The sequence below is a fragment of the Molothrus ater genome, chromosome 29 (assembly GCF_012460135.2).
Source record: "Molothrus ater isolate BHLD 08-10-18 breed brown headed cowbird chromosome 29, BPBGC_Mater_1.1, whole genome shotgun sequence".
NCBI lineage: Eukaryota > Metazoa > Chordata > Aves > Passeriformes > Icteridae > Molothrus > Molothrus ater.
In genome coordinates, this window is record NC_050506.2 from 3,209,807 (window position 1) to 3,225,850 (window position 16,044).

The window sequence follows — 16,044 nt, forward strand, 5'->3', positions numbered from 1 at the left end:
GTGTGGCCCTGGTGGCACCGGGGCACTGCCCCCCGGGTGCCCGAAATGTGTCATTGTGTCACCTGTGCATCCTGCGTGCCCGAAATGTGTCACTGTGTCACCTACGGGTGAGGGCACTGCCCCCTGCGTGCCCAAAATGTGTCACTGTGTCACCTGTGGGTGAGGGCACTGCCCCCCGGGTGCCCGAAATGTGTCACTGTGTCACCTGTGCATCCTGTGTGCCCGAAATGTGTCACTGTGTCACCTACGGGTGAGGGCACTGCCCCCTGTGTGCCCAAAATGTGTCACTGTGTCACCTATGGGTGAGGGCACTGCCCCCTGGGTGCCCAAAATGTGTCACTGTGTCACCTGTGCGTCCTGTGTGCCCGAAATGTGTCACTGTGTCACCTACGGGTGAGGGCACTGCCCCCTGCGTGCCCAAAATGTGTCACTGTGTCACCCGTGGGTGAGGGCACTGCCCCCTGTGTGCCCGAAATGTGTCACTGTGTCACCTGTGCACAGGGGGGCACTGCGTCCTGTGTGCCCAAAAAGTGTCACTGTGTCACCTGTGCACAGGGGGGCACTGCGTCCTGTGTGCCCAAAAAGTGTCACTGTGTCACCTGTGGGTGAGGGCACTGCCCCCTGTGTGCCCAGAAAGTGTCACTGTGTCACCTGTGCATCCTGTGTGCCCGAAATGTGTCACTGTGTCACCTATGGGTGAGGGCACTGCCCCCTGTGTGCCCAAAAAGTGTCACCCTGTCACCTGTGGGTGAGGGTACAGGGGCCGCTGCATCCTGTGTGCCCAAAATGTGTCACTGTGTCACCTGTGGGTAAGGGCACTGCCCCCTGGGTGCCCAAAAAGTGTCACTGTGTCACCTATGGGTGAGAGCACAGCCTCCTGTGTGCCCATAATGTGTCACTGTGTCACCTACAGGTGAGGGCACTGCCCCCTGCGTGCCCGAAATGTGTCACTGTGTCACCTGTGCACAGGGGGCACTGCATCCTATGTGCCCAAAAGGTGTCACTGTGTCACCTATGGGTGAGGGCACTGCCCCCTGTGTGCCCAAAATGTGTCACTGTGTCACCTGTGCATCCTGTGTGCCTGAAATGTGTCACTGTGTCACCTGTGCACAGGGGGGCACTGCATCCTGTGTGCCCAAAAAGTGTCACTGTGTCACCTATGGGTGAGGGCACTGCCCCCTGTGTGCCCGAAATGTGTCACTGTGTCACCTATGGGTGAGGGCACTGCCCCCTGGGTGCCCAAAAAGTGTCACTGTGTCACCTATGGGTGAGAGCACAGCCTCCTGTGTGCCCATAATGTGTCACTGTGTCACCTGTGCACAGGGGGGCACTGCGTCCTGTGTGCCCAGAAAGTGTCACTGTGTCACCTATGGGTGAGGGCACTGCCCCCTGGGTGCCCAAAAAGTGTCACTGTGTCACCTGTGGGTGAGGGCACTGCCCCCTGGGTGCCCAAAATGTGTCACTGTGTCACCTATGGGTGAGAGCACAGCCTCCTGTGTGCCCATAATGTGTCACTGTGTCACCTGTGCACAGGGGGCACTGCGTCCTGTGTGCCCAAAAAGTGTCACCCTGTCACCCTGACACCTGTCCTGGGATGGGAAGGGGCAGCTCCTGCTGCTCCCCACGTGGTGCTGTCCCCTGACTGTGCTCTGCTTGTCCCTATGTCCCCATGCCGTGTGTCACACGTGGTTCAGGGCTCTCTGTGTGTCCCCATGCCACGTGTCACACGTGGTTCAGGGCTCTCTCTGTGTGTCCCCATGTCCCCATGCCATGTGTCACACGTGGTTCAGGGCTCTCTCTGTGTGTCCCCATGTCCCCATGCCGTGTGTCACACGTGGTTCAGGGCTCTCTGTGTGTCCCCATGTCCCCATGCCATGTGTCACACGTGGTTCAGGGCTCTCTCTGTGTCCCCGTGTCCCCATGCCATGTGTCACACGTGGTTCAGGGCTCTCTCTCTGTGTCCCCATGTCCCCATGCCACGTGTCACACGTGGTTCAGGGCTCTCTGTGTGTCCCCATGTCCCCATGCCGTGTGTCACACGTGGTTCAGGGCTCTCTGTGTGTGTCCCTGTGTCCCCATGCCACGTGTCACACGTGGTTCAGGGCTCTCTGTGTGTGTCCCCATGTCCCCATGCCGTGTGTCACACGTGGTTCAGGGCTGTGTGTGCTGTGTGCTGCTGACAGTGCCCACCCCTGGCTGCCACCCCAGCTCCCCATGCCCATCCCAGCCCATGCCCACCCCACATGATCCCATTTCCCTGCCATTTTTCCTTGGATTTGGGAAATCCAGAGGAAATCCAAAGGTTCCTGCTCTCCTCCCTTGCTCGAGCTCTTCCCTTTCCTGGCTCCTTCCCCTGCATGTGGTGGCACCTCAGTGGCACTTTGTCCCCTGTGTCCCCTCCCTCAGCCTGCCCAGAATGAGCCCCCAAATGCCCAACCTTGTGCAGCCACTCCCGTGTCACCCCTTGTGTGTCCCCTGTGTGAGCACCCAGAGCTCTCTGCACCCATCCAGGAGCTCACCCCGGGTGCCTCGTGCTGTCCTTGAGAGGTGGCACCCGCTGTCCCTTGCCCACCTGGTGGCACCCACTGTCCCTTGCCCACCTGGTGGCCCTGCCCCTGTCACAGCAGACACAACTCCACATCCAGCCTTGGTGGAATTGCCACTTTTGTCCCTAAAGCCACTCTTGTCTCAGGCACTGGGAGCCACCTCCAGCCTTGCCCACCTTGGTGCCACCCCTGCCCAGCAGAGTGCAGGTGACACCTCGTGATGGGTCGAGGGTCCCTCAGGGTCTGGCAGGACAGGAGATGGTGGAAGATGGTCACAGTGTCCCAAAGGTTGGTGGCAGAAGCAGAGGGGTCACAGACGGACCCGCTGAGGGTCCCCTCAGGGCTCTGTCACCTCGCTGGCCCTTCGTGGCATTGATTCATGTTCTGTGTTTTTGTTGTCCTCCCCAGATCTTCCCCAGCTCCCCACCCCACACGTTCACTCCACCCTGGGCCCTTCCCAGCCCATCTCTCATGCTTCCATGGCCTCGGCTCCATCCTTCACTCCAGCTCCCATCCAAGGTACCGTAAGCTCCTTTTCTGTCTCTTTGGCCTGGAGAAGCTCCACAGGAGGATGGTGGCCCTGCCCTGGCCTGGGGACAGCCCTGCCAGGTGGCTCCAGTCCCGTGGTGGGTGTGGATTTTGGTGTTTTCCAGGAGGAACCCTGAGCAGCAGCTCCCCGCGCTGTCCCTTGTCCTGTGTGTCCGTGTGCCGTGCTGTCCCTCTGTCCTGCTGCCATCCCTGTGTGTCCCCTGCCTTGTCCTTCCCAAATGTGGCTCTGTCCCCACCCTGAGCTGATGGGACATGGCTGGAGGAGGATTTGTCACCGTGCCACAGGGCTGGCACAGGATGCCAGCAGGGGATGGAACGGCCTTTCACTGGATTCCCCGTCCAGGACAGGATGTGGCTGACTCGGGGCCTGCTGTCCTTGGGGTGCCATCACCTCTCAGGTGGCCATGCCAGCCTGCATGTCCCCTCCCACCCAAACCTGCTCATCCTCCCTTTTTGGGGCCAAAACCCCATTGTGGAGGATGGGATTTCCATTTTGCTTTTTGCTTTTTTTTATTTTTATTTTTGTGGAAGATGAGATTTCCCCTTTGCTTCCCCCCGTTCTCGCTGCCATGACCCTCAGCAGGACGGAGCTGCTGGCACAGGATGGAGCTCCTGGTGGGGGGAGCAGCAGCTTCTGCTGCCCTGCAGGGTCTCAGCTCCTTTTTGTCTCTTTTTTCCTCCCCCTGCCTGGGCAGATGCCAGCCCGGTGCCCTCGACCTCCAGCACCTACCACGCGATGATCGGCGGGGTGGTGGCTGTCATCGTCTTCCTCCTGCTCAGCCTCCTCATCGTGCTGGGACATTACCTGATCAGGCACAAAGGTACGGCCTGGGGGGCTGCAGGGGGGGCTGGAGGAGCCCTCGGGGGTCGTGGGGCAGGGGGGGTGAAGGGAGGCAGCTCCTGGTCCTGCCCAGCGTGGCAATGTCAGGAATGTCCTGGTGAATGCAGGGAGAGGCAGCTCCCACCCCTGTTCTCCATCTCTGTCCTGCGATTGTCCCTGTCCCCATGTCCCCCTCAGCTCCTCCCTCTGCCTTCCTCCCCCTCCTTTCCCTCCACCTGCCCTTTTCATGCCCAGCAGGTTTGTGCCCAAGCCCTGGGGACACGGTGACACCCCCCACCCTGCTCTGGGGGGCAGCCAGGACCCCCTGCTTTTTCAGGAGGGGTGGGAGGGGGTCAGGAGCCTGACTGGCACTGGCCACTCCACAGGTGGACACTGCCCAAAAACCTGGAGCACCCCAGTGAGTCTGCATCCAATCCCATCCCACTGATCCCACCCCATGGATCCCATCTCATGCCATCCCGTTCATCCCATTGATCCCGTCCCATCCCACCCAATCCCATTGATCCCATCCCATCCCATCCCATTCATCCCCACGATCGCTTCCCACCCCATCGCATTGATCCCATCCCATTGATCCCATCCCATCCCACGGGTCCCATCCCATCCCATTGATCCCATCCCACTGATCCCACCCCATCTCATGGAACCCATCCCATCACATGGATCCCATCCCATCCCATTCATCCCCTTGATCCCATCCCATTGATCCCATCCCATCCCATGGAACCCATCCCATCCCATCCCATCCCATCCTATCCCATGGATCCCATCCCATCCCATCCCATGCCATCCCATTCATCCCCTTGATTCCATCCCACCTCATCCCATTGATCCCATCCCATCCCATCCCATCCCGTCCCATCCCATGGATCCCATCCCATTAATTTCATCCCATCCCATCCCTTCCTATGGATCCCATCCCATGGATCCCATCCCATCCCATTGGTCCCATCCCATGGATCCCATGCCATCCCATTCATCCTATGGATCCCATCCCATGCATCCCATCCCATCCCATCCCATCCCATCCCATCCCATCCCATCCCATCCCATCCCATCCCATGGATCCCATCCCATCCCACCCCATCCCATTGATCCCATCCCATTGATCCCATCCCATCCCATCCCATCCCATCCCATGGATCCCATCCCATTAATTTCATCCCATCCCATCCCTTCCTATGGATCCCATCCCATGGATCCCATCCCATCCCATTGATCCCATCCCATGGATCCCATGCCATCCCATTCATCCTATGGATCCCATCCCATCCCATCCCATCCCATCCCACCCCACTGATCCCATCCCATCCCATCCCATGGATCCCATTGATCCCATCCCATCCCATCCCCTCCCAGTGCCTTTCCCATTACAGCCAGGTCCAGCAGACCCTCCAGGCCCTCTGGCTGTGTGGGAGGGGTCTCTGGCAGAGCCGCCCATGACCCCAACCCCTGTCCCCCCCTTTTCCAGGCACGTACCTGACCCACGAGGCCAAAGGCTCGGACGATGCTCCGGATGCCGACACCGCCATCATCAACGCCGAGGGCGGCCAGGCCGGCGGCGACGACAAGAAGGAATATTTCATCTAAAAGGGTCAGAGAGAGAGAGAGAGAGAGAGAGAGAGAGAAATGGAGCCAAGAGAACCCCGATGGCAACGGCAACCAGACCACAAACCCCACAAAACCCAACAGATTTTCTCTGGCGCCCGGCACGGGCGGACGGACGGACGGACAGAGGGATGGCAGGACAGAGAGCAGGGAGAGCCACCGGCCTCGAGGCGCTGCTGACGCTTCTTGAACTTGTACAAATCCTTCACTCCAACAGCGAGAGCCCCGGCCCCGTTTGCTTGCTTGCACCTCCATCCCCACGCCCCGAACCCCACAGACCCAAAACCCGTGAGTGAGCGACTTCTTCCTTCTTCCTTTTGGACCTTTTTTTATTTTTTGGCTTTGGTTTCGTGGCTGCTCTTTGCTTCGGGCCCTTGGTTGGGGTGTTGGGCTGGGGTCGATGTAGCTCTTCCCTTTGTTTCTCTCCCTTTTGGTTTCTTTGATGTCCAAGGATAAAATCACAGCTCCGGGTTCCCGGGGTGAGGTTGGGATCCTGGGTGTCCCCGTTGTCCCCTCCCCGTGGTTGGGGGGTGACTCCAGGTGGGAGCAGAGCGAGCCCCTGCCCCGATTTTATCCTTGGTGGTTCTTGTGGAGCAGTGTCCATGCGGGAGCAGAGCTGTCCTCGTGCAGTCAGTGTGTGACAGGGGGTGAAAGGCCAGGGTGGGACCCCCAGAGAGACCAGGAGCCCCCACAGCTCCCTGGTCCCACCCCAGCGGGAGGGGGGAGGGCTCGGGTTTATTTTAGGGGGGTGGGGGCAAATCTAGAGGAAAAGCCCCTGATTTTTTAATTTATTTTATTTTTCTTAAATTCTCTGATTGGAAATGCCAATTTTAACCATCTATTGAGATGTTCAGTGCAGGAAGCAGCGCCCCTGGGGCTGGGGCTGCTTCCCCTGGGACCCCCAGAGCAGGGCTGGGGTCTCTCTGCCCCCCTTCCCTCCCCAGGGCAGGGATGAGCTTGGAAAGGGCTGATTTTCTTCTTGGCTCTGAGAACCCCGACCAAAACACCTGGATCTGGGGTCTGGGGAGTTTGGGGTCACCACAGAGGCTTTGGGGGGAGGTTCACCCTTCCTCCTTGCCCTTCCTCCTGCCTCTTTCACCTTCACTTCCAAGACAAAACCAAACCCCTTTCCTTTCCCCACCTCTCCAGCACAGCCCCAGCTCAGCCCCCCAAACTGGGCACCCCGGGATGGGGCTGCCCCCCCCGGCATCCTTAGGGCACCCCCGGCCCTGGCATGAGGTGCTCTGGGATCCACATCCCAGTCTGGGCACAAGGGGGTGGCAGGAGATGCCCTTGGGCCTGGAACCCCGTGGATTTGGGGTTTTCTGGAGGAGAGGAACCCTTTGGGAAATGGGTAACCTCACCCAGGAGGTCACCCCTTGGATTTGGGGTTGTCTGGAGGATGAGGGGGCCCTTGGAGAGGGAGTAACCTCACCTGGGAGGTCACCCCAAGGATTTGGGGAGGAGTAACCTCACCTGGGAGGTTTCCCATGGATTTGGGGTTGTCTGGAAGAGAAGGAACCCTTTAAGAAATGGGTAACCTCACCCAGGAGGTCACCCCTTGGATTTGGGGTCATCTGGAGGATGAGGGGGCCCTTGGAGAGGTGGCAACCTCACCTGAGACATCTCCCCATGGATTTGGGGTCATCTGGAGGAGCCCTTTGGGAGGTGTAACCTCACCTGGGAGGTCACCTCATGGATTTGGGGTCATCTGGAGAAGAGGAACCCTTTGGGATGGGGGTAACATCACCCTGGGAGGTCACCCCGTGGATTTGGGGTCATCTGGAGGATGAGGGGCCCCTTCAGGAAGGAGGAGGGGGGGGAAGCCTCACCTGGGAGCTGCAGGAAGAATTTCACCACCTCTTCCACAGGGCTGAAAGTGTCACCCCCCCACAAACCCCTGCCATCTGTGCCATCTGTGCCATCTGTGCCACCTTTGGGGGCACGAGAGGGGCTCAGGTGAGGCAGAGGAGCCACACACAGGTGGCAGCGAGGGATGTGACACTGGGGACACTGCAGAGGTGACCAGCATGGCTCAGCTGTGTCAGGAGCAGTGTTGGCACTGGGAAGGAGCAGGACACGGAGTTTTGAGTTGGTTTTGGGGTGTTTTTCCTCCTTCCCAGCCTCTGGGGGATGAATCCTGGGACTGCCAACACCCGAGGTCCCCAGGACTGAGTGATTCCTGCAAATAAAACCCACCCAGATGTGTTCTCCAGCAGAATTCCATCTCCTGGGGGGCTGGAGGGGTCCCAGGCAGAGCCAGGAGCAGGGATGGGAGTGGGGTGGGTGCTCCCTGGGGCAGGGAGGTGGGAGCTGCCAGGGACAAGGGAGGATTTTCCCTCTTGGAATTCAGTTCCTGGCTGGTTCTGCTGCTTCAGAGCTGCTCCAAAGGAGAACAGCCTGGTTTTGGTGGTTTTGAGGTGGTTTTGGTGGTTTTGGTGGCTTTGAGGTGTTTTTGGTGGCTTTGAGGTGTTTTTGGTGATTTTGAGGTGGTCTTGACATGGTTTTGAGGTGGTTTTGGTGGTTTTGAGGTGGTTTTGGTGGTTTTGAGGTGTTTTTTGAGGTGCCACGTGCTGTGGGGTGTGGCGGGGCAGCCCGAGGAGCAGGCAGGGACCTGTGGAGGTGTCACCTGGCCCGGTGTCACCTGGAGGGAGCTGCTGAGGGGCTGGGAGGGGTCAGAGATTCCATCTGAGGCCACTTCTGGCAGCAGGAGCCAAAGGGCTTGGTGGGAGTGGGAGCAGCGGAGGAGATTTGTGTCACACCTGGGGGTGACACCAGCGTGGCCCTGGGGTGACAGGGACCCTCCCGAACTGGGAGGATTCCGGGTGGAAGCTGTGACAGGGCCACTCCACGTCACCACGGTGACAACGAGTCCCTGACCCTTTTGGGGTCACTGTGTGGAGTCCTTGGGGGTGACAGACACCCCCGTGTCACAGAGGAGCAGGGCCTGGGTGGCCTGGGGGTGACAGCGTGGGGTGTGGCCCCTGTCCTTGTCCCCTTGGGGGTTGGTGACACCGCACACGGGGGGAGGTGGCAGGGTCAGTGTCACCGTGTCTGGGAGAGCCCAGGCCACCACCCCGTCCTCAGGGGGTCCCGTTGGTGGCCCCACATCCACCCACTCACGGGGTTGGGGCACGAGGAGGATTTGGGGACCCCCTTGGAGGCTTCCTGGCCGGCACTGAACTCTCAATAGACACGAAAGCCATATTTTGGGGAGCTCTGGAGAGGCCAGGGGGGGCAGAGGCTGGGCTGTGTTGTTGTGCTGTGTTTTTTTGTCTGTACATAAAAAAGGGAGCCAACGACCGTTGATGTGACTTTATAACCTTTCTAATATCCTGTGCTAATCTCGGAAAATAATCCTATAAATATATCTGGATTACACACCTTACCTGCCTGCCTCTCCGTGTTTGGGGATGGGGGAGTTTGGGGGTGTGGTGGGACAGGGTGACAGAGATCAGCCCCCCTAAAAACTCCTCTGAGCCCCCAAACCTCTCACCCACCCCCCAGACCCACCAGAGTCACCCTGATCCTCACCCTCAGCGCCTCCCCCCAAAGAGCAGAACCCCAATCCCAATCCCTGGGGATCCCCAGGCCTTTCACCCCCAAATCTGCTCCTCAACCCCCCCAAATTGCCAATTTCCCAGACTCCCCCCAACCTTTTTACTCCCAAATGCTCTCCCAGCCCTCCAGAGCCCCCCCAGCCCTGACCCTCAGCCCCTCTCAAATTCCCAGTTCCCCCCAAAGAACAATAAATCCCCAATCCCTGGAGGCTCCCAGCCCTTTCACCCCCAAATCTGCCCCTCAGAGACCCCCAAATCCTGGCCCCCAGCCCTCCCCAAACAGCAGCGACCCCAATTCCCAACCCCTGGAGCTCCCCAGGCCTTTCACCCCTAAAATTGCTCCACAGCCCCTCCCAAACTGTCACTTCCCAGCACTTTCACCCCCAAATATCCTCTCAAATTACCACCAGAACCCCAATTCCCAACCCCTGAGCCCCCCAGCCCTGCTCCTCTCCAGGGACGTTCCTATAAGGATGTCCCTGAAGGCCACCAAGGCCACCAGCCCTGTCACCAAGCTGCTCCAATGCCACAGGGTGACCCCCGGGAGCCCTTCCTTCCTCCCAAGGAAAAAACCGGGAAATTCCAAATTCCAGCAGGAGAGGGGGGGGGTCCCCTCAATGCCCACCCCCATCCTGCACCCCAAACCCCTCCCTGGAGCTGGCACACCCCACCGCCATCCCCGGAGCGCTTGGAAAGACAATTAATCCCTAATTAATTTCACTTGTCCTGCCAAGAACTGATGGTTTCCTGCTCGAGAAATTGTGGCGGCTCCGCGGCTTTCCCGGCAGCGCCATTCCCCGTTTTCCGCCGGCTGCCAGGGGCGGGAGAGGGCAGGGCCGGCCCTGGGGCACCTCTTATCTCCTGCCCGCAGTGCTCGGAGCGGAGAAGTCACCCCCAGACACCTCCTGGCACGTGGGTGCCCTGCCCCGAGTGCCACCCCCGGTGCCACCCCCGGTGCCACCCCCAGCACCCAGCAGAGCCCCCAGCCTCGGAGGAGCATCATGGGCAACTGTGTCCCCGTGGTGAGTGACCCAACCCGCCCCAAATTCCTGGCCCTGGTGGTGTCACATCCCCGAGGAGGGCAGGGCTGGGGGGGTCCTTGGTGTGAGGAGGAATATGGGGGTCCCCCTGTGCTGAGGAGGATCACGGGAATCTCCTCCTGTGGGGTTTAGGGGTGTTGAGTGGGGTTTGGGGGATCCCTGGTGATGAGTGGGGTCACAGGAGTCCTCAGTTCTGGGCATGATCGTGGGCGTTCCCGGTGCTCAGTGGGGTTTAGGGGATTTTAGGGGTTTAGGAGTCCCCCAGAGCTGAACAGAGCTGTGAAAGTCCCCAGTTCTGAGCAGGAATCCCCAGTGCTCAGTGGGGTTTAGGGAATTTTAGGGGTTTAGGAGTCCCCAGAACTGAACAGAGCTGTGAAAGTCCCCAGTTCTGAGCAGGAATCCCCAGTGCTCAGTGGGGTTTAGGGGATTTTAGGGGTTTAGGAGTCCCCAGAACTGAACAGAGCTGTGAAAGTCCCCAGTTCTGAGCAGGAATCCCCAGTGCTCAGTGGGGTTTAGGGGATTTTAGGGGTTTAGGAGTCCCTCAGAACTGAACAGAGCCATGGGGGTCCCCAGTTCTGGACAGGATCATGGGAATCCCCAGTGGGATTTAGGGGAATTGAGTGAGGTTTAGGGGATCCCTGCTGCTGAGTGGGGTCACAGGGGGTTCCCAGTTCTGAGCAGAGCTCTGAGGGTCCCGAGTTCTGAGCAGGATCATGGGAATCTCCAGTGGGATTTAGGGGTGTTGAGTGGGGTTTAGGGGATCCCTGGGGATCCTAAGAGGGGTCACAGGGAGTTCCCAGTTCTGGGCAGAGCCGTGAGGGTCCCCAGCTCTGAGCAGGATCATGGGGGGGGGGGGGTCCCTGGTGCTGAGCAGGACCATGGGAATCCCCAGTGCTCAGTGGGGTTTAAGGGATTTTAGGGGTTTAGGAGTCCCCAGCACTGAGCAGAGCCGTGAGAGTCCCCAGTTCTGGACATGATTATGGGAATCCCCAGTGGGATTTAGGGGAGTTGAGTGAGGTTTAGGGGATCCCTGGGGACCCTAAGAGGGGTCACAGGGAGTCCCCAGTTCTGGGCAGGACCACAGGAATCCCCAGTGCTCAGTGGGGTTTAGGGGATTTTAGGGGTTTAGGAGTCCCCAGCACTGAGCAGAGCCATGGGGGTCTCAGTTCTGAGCAGGACCATGGGTATCCCCAGTGGGATTTAGGGGAGTTGAGTGGGGTTTAGGGGATCGCTGGGGACCCTAAGAGGGATGACAGGGAGTCCCCCATTCTGAGCAGAATCATGGGGGTCCCTGGTGCTGAGCAGGACCCTGGGAATCCCCAGTGCCAAGTGGGGTTTAGGGGATTTTAGGGCTTTAAGAGTCCCCAGAACTGAGTAGATATGTGAGGGTCCCCAGTTCTGAGCAGGGTCATAGGGGTCCCCAGTGGGATTTAGGGGAGTTGAGTGGGGTTTAGGGGATCCCTGGTGCTGAGTGGGGTCACAGGAGTCCCCAGCACTGAGCAGAGCTGTGAGGGTCCCCAGTTCTGAGTAGGATCATGGGGGTCCGTGTTCCCACACCCCCACCGTGCAGGGTCTGTGTCCATCCTCGGGCTCTGCATCCTCCCCGTGTCCCTCCTGGCAGAAAACGGCCCCATCCCGGCCCCACCCCGCACCCTGGCTGTCCCCAGCCGTGTCCCCCGTGTGTCCCTCCCTGATAACCCGCCCTGCCCTGCCCAGCCCTGCCCTCGATCCCCGCACCAGGGGCAGCCCCACAGCCGGCACCAGGGCGATGTGGCACCTGCCCGATGCCCACCCCCTCACCCACAGACCCCCGGCATCCTGGAGACCCCGGGCTCCCTGGACATGGAGGAAATCATGGGCGACCTCTCCTACGACAACGACACTTACAGCAACGACACCCTCCTGGACTACGACGCCGCTCCCTGCCACAACAGCTTCTGTCCCCTCTTCCAGAGCGTGGCCCCCCCTTTCCTGGCCGCCACCAGCGTCGCGGCCGCGCTGGCCACCGGCGCCTTGCTGGTGGCCCTGGCCAAACGTCCCCAAGCGTGGCAGTGGCCGCAGAGCCGAGCGCTGGTGGCGCAGCTGGCGCTGGGCACGGCGCTGTTCGCGGCGCTGCTGCCGGCGCTGGCCGCGGGCGTGGCGCGGGGCTGGCACCTGGGCACGGGGCTGTGTCGCCTCACGCACCTCCTGTGGCACTGGAGCGTCTTCGCCCAGGCGCTGCTGGTGGCCAGCGGCTCCTGCGGCACCGCCTGGGCTCGCTGGGACCCCCGGAGCCGCCGCCTGGCCGTGGCCCTGTGGGCAGCGGCGCTGCTCTTGGCCACTCCGGCCGCGCTGGTCAGCGGTGTGGCGGCGGGCACCGCCTGTGTCCGGCGCAGCGTGGGCATCCTGGCACCGCTGTACCTGCTGCACCTGGCCCTGTGCCTGCTGCTGCTGCTGCTGCTGCCCGCGGGGCTGCTGCTGGCCGCGCTGGCCGTGCCGCGCCTCAGGGCGAGCGGAGCCGGGCTCGCCTGGCTCTTCCTGGGGCTCTGGGGGCCCTACGGAGCGGGGCTGGCCGGGGAGTTCCTGCTGCAGGCCGGGCTGCTGGAGCCCACCTGCGGCTCCTTCCAGCACTTCGACATCGCGCTGGGGCTGAGCGAGGGGCTGGGGGTGCTGCACTGCGGCCTCGGGCCCCTGGCGCTGCTGCTCGCCCGGAGCTGCCGCCGCGATGCCGGCGCTGCCGGGGGCTGCTGAGCGCCGGGGGCTACGGAGCTCCAGGGGATATTGAGCTCCCGGGAATGCCGAGCTCCGGGAATGCTGAGCTCTGGGATTGCTGAGCTCTGGGATTGCTGAGCTCCCGGGAATGCTGAGCTCCGGGAATGCCGAGCTCCGGGAATGCTGAGCTCCGGGAATGCTGAGCTCTGGGATTGCTGAGCTCTGGGATTGCTGAGCTCCCGGGAATGCTGAGCTCCGGGAATGCCGAGCTCCGGGAATGCCGAGCTCCCGGGAATGCTGAGCTCCAGGGGCTACGGAACTTCAGGGGATATTGAGCTCCCGGGACTGCCGAGCTCCGGGAATGCCGCGATCTGGGGCTGGCTGAGCTCCCGGGACTGCCGAGCTCCGGGACTGCCGAGCTCCCGGGAATGCTGAGCTCCGGGACTGCCGAGCTCTGGGAATGCCGAGCTCCCGGGAATGCCGAGCTCCCGGGAATGCTGAGCTCCCGGGAATGCTGAGCTCCCGGGAATGCCGAGCTCTGGGAATGCCGAGCTCCCGGGAATGCCGAGCTCCCGGGAATGCTGAGCTCTGGTATTGCTGAGCTCTGGGTAGTACGAAGCTCCGGGACTGCCGAGCTCCGGGACTGCCGAGCTCCGGGAATGCCGAGCTCCGGGGCTACGGGAGCTCCAGGGACTGCCAGGCTCCGGGCGCTGCCGAGCTCCGGGGCTGCACCGCAGAGCCAAACGGACACCCGGCAGTCAGCCCTGGCCCCTTGGCGCTGGACTACGACCCCTGGTACCAGACTTGGCACCCTGGATCCTGGGCACCAGCCTGGACCACCCAGCACTGACCCCTGGCCCCCGCACCAGCCTCGGATGCCCCAGCACCAACTCCGGGCCCGGCCCATCCCGCACCAGCCTGGGCCACCCAGCACTGACCCCTGGCCACCTGGCACGAGCCTTGGCACCCTGGCATCTGCCTCTGGGCACTGGCCTCTGTCCCACAGTGCCCCCACAGCCTCTGTCCCACACCCAACACTCCCCCAGGACCCCCCGTTCCGTGCCCTCTGTCCCTTCCCTTGGGGTCTCAGCCCCCTCTTTGGGGCCGGACCCCCCGACTGCCCAGCACAGAAAGCCTTGGGGTGCCTCAGGCTGCCCGGGGGGGTCACCCCACACTCCAGGGGGATCCCCGAGGCTGAGCCCCGGCCCCCCCTCCCCAGCTCCAGGGGGGAATCTCGGAAGTGATGGGATTTTTCCATCTCTCCTGACAAGCCAAGAGGATGCAGTGGGAATTAAACACAACAAACACAACTGCCAGAGGCACTCGTCCAGCCCAGTTAATGCCCTGGATGGGACTGGGACGGGATGGGGGGGACGGGAAATGGGGGGTGTGTGCTCCTCGTGGCTCCAAATTGGCAGGAGAAGTTCCTAAGGAAGCTGTGGAGCCTGCGAGGGGGAGTGGGGGCATTTTTGCCCAGAGCCCACGAGGGCAGGGCGCGTGCAGTCACGGGTGTGACACGGGCACAGCAGTGGGGACAATGGGGCTGCTCTGCCTGAGCCAAGCCCTGGAGGAGCTGGGGGCTCATCCCCGCTAAACTGGGGGACTGATCAGTGGGGAATGAGCCCACATCGTCCCCAAAACTGGGGATCCATCAAACCCCTGCAGGGACTCTACACCCCCAGCCCAGCACCATCATCTGGGGCAGGCAAAACCTTCCCCCTTCCCATCTGCCTGTCCCCTTTGGTCACCCCAGGACACCGGCCACCCGGTGTCACAGCTCCATCTCCGTCCCCTCGGGCAGGACAGACAGAGCAGAGCCCGGGGTGTGGCCCCGAGCTGTGGCTCAGGGCAGGGGGGCCAGGGGAACCTTTCCTTGCACCCCTCGGATGACCCCAAATCAAACCACATCCCTCCAATGGGGGTTTGCCCTGAGCAGGCACACCTGGGGATGGAGTGTCCAGGGTGTCCCTGTCACACGGGTGGACACATGGCTGGGGTGTCCCTGTCACCCGGGGGGACAACAAGCCCAGAGCCAAGCTCCGAGGGGAGCCCCGTGCAGGCGGGTGACCCCAGGTCTTGTGGCACGGCCGCGTGATGGCATGAAATCACCCATGCCGGGCATGAAATCACCCACCCTGGGCGTGACATCGCCCCTCCCGGGCCCGCCAGGCTGCTGAGGATGGGATTGGGTGGGGACATCCCCCCCGACAGTCCCCTCCCCTCCTCGGCCACATAAACCCGGCGGCAGCGCCGCGCCCGCCCGGCTCCAGCACCGACCATGGGCCACCTGCAGCTCTGGCTGCCCGTCCTGGCTGTGTTCACGGGGATCGTGGCCCAGGAAGGTAGGGGGGACACCGGGGTGGGGGACAGGAGCCGGATCGTGGCCCAGGAAGGTAGGGGGGACACCGGGGTGGGGGGACAGGAGCCAGCACGGGGCAGGGTCCCAAGGGGACGTGGCAGCAGCTCTCGGATCACTCTTGGCCAGCCGGGCTGGAGGATGCTGGAACAGGGGACAGTCAGAGAGGGCTGTGGGACACGCCAGCCTCCCAGCAGGTCCCCTGTGTTGTCCCCAGACCTGTACCGAAAGGTGTTCGTGTTCCGGAAGGATCCCAGCGATGCCTTCGTGGTGCTGCAGGCGCAGCTGGAGCAGCCCCTGCGCAACTTCACCGTGTGCCTGCGCTCCTACACCGACCTCAGCCGGCCCCACAGCCTCTTCTCCTACGCCACCAAAGCCCAGGACAACGAGATCCTGCTCTTCAAGCCCAAACCCGAGGAGTACCGCTTCTACGTGGGGGGAAAGTTTGTCACCTTCCGTGTCCCCGAGGGCCGCAGGGACTGGGAGCACGTCTGTGCCAGCTGGGAATCCTCCACGGGCATCGCCGAGTTCTGGCTCAACGGGAAGCCTTGGCCCAGGAAGGGGCTGCAGAGGGGCTACACGGTGGGGGCCACGGCTGCCATCCTGCTGGGACAGGAGCAGGACAGCTTCGGGGGTGGCTTTGACCTCTACAACTCCTTCTCGGGGGAGCTGACCGATGTCTACCTGTGGGACACGGGGCTGTCCCCGGAGAAGATGCGCGCGGCTTTCCTGTCCCTGCGCCTGCCGCCCGCGCTGCTGGCCTGGAACAGCCTCAGCTACGAGGTCAAGGGAGATGTGGTGGTGAAACCCCGGCTCCGGGAGGTGCTGGGGGCCTGAGGGCTGTGGCTGGGGC

The 16,044-nt window shown here is 61.9% G+C and overlaps 4 protein-coding genes across 6 annotated transcripts in view; all 4 read left to right on the forward strand.

Annotated features, from left to right (window-relative positions):
* Window positions 1-8,932, forward strand: part of CADM3 (cell adhesion molecule 3) — a 34,965-nt gene extending 26,033 nt beyond the window's left edge. The window contains exons 8-10 of one of the 3 annotated variants that reach the window (XR_008508882.1): window positions 3,791-3,916; window positions 5,408-7,953; window positions 8,034-8,932. Coding sequence is in view for 1 of the 3 variants with exons in the window: in XM_036397751.2 (XP_036253644.1) it covers window positions 3,791-3,916; window positions 5,408-5,526 (245 nt within the window). In the remaining 2 variants the exon portion in view is untranslated. Of the gene's footprint in view, window positions 1-3,790; window positions 3,917-5,407 lie in introns of all 3 variants that reach the window. The other 2 variants (XR_008508881.1, XM_036397751.2) reach the window with 2 other exon arrangements.
* Window positions 3-3,782, forward strand: LOC118695931 (putative keratin-associated protein 4-16). Its single transcript, XM_036397752.2, has 2 exons — window positions 3-944; window positions 998-3,782. Exon 2 carries the CDS (start codon window positions 1,670-1,672, stop codon window positions 2,765-2,767), a length of 1,098 nt encoding a protein of 365 aa, XP_036253645.1. The 5' UTR covers window positions 3-944; window positions 998-1,669; the 3' UTR covers window positions 2,768-3,782.
* A 1,173-nt stretch (window positions 8,933-10,105) lies between the features above and the next one.
* LOC118695916 (atypical chemokine receptor 1-like) lies at window positions 10,106-12,874 on the forward strand. The gene is made up of 2 exons (XM_054517602.1): window positions 10,106-10,126; window positions 11,951-12,874. The coding sequence occupies exons 1-2, from the start codon at window positions 10,106-10,108 to the stop codon at window positions 12,872-12,874; spliced, it is 945 nt and encodes a 314-aa protein (XP_054373577.1).
* Window positions 12,875-15,113: 2,239 nt separating this feature from the next.
* On the forward strand, window positions 15,114-16,028 carry LOC118695932 (serum amyloid P-component-like). The gene is made up of 2 exons (XM_036397753.1): window positions 15,114-15,177; window positions 15,409-16,028. The coding sequence occupies exons 1-2, from the start codon at window positions 15,114-15,116 to the stop codon at window positions 16,026-16,028; spliced, it is 684 nt and encodes a 227-aa protein (XP_036253646.1).
* The last annotated feature ends 16 nt before the right edge of the window (window positions 16,029-16,044 follow it).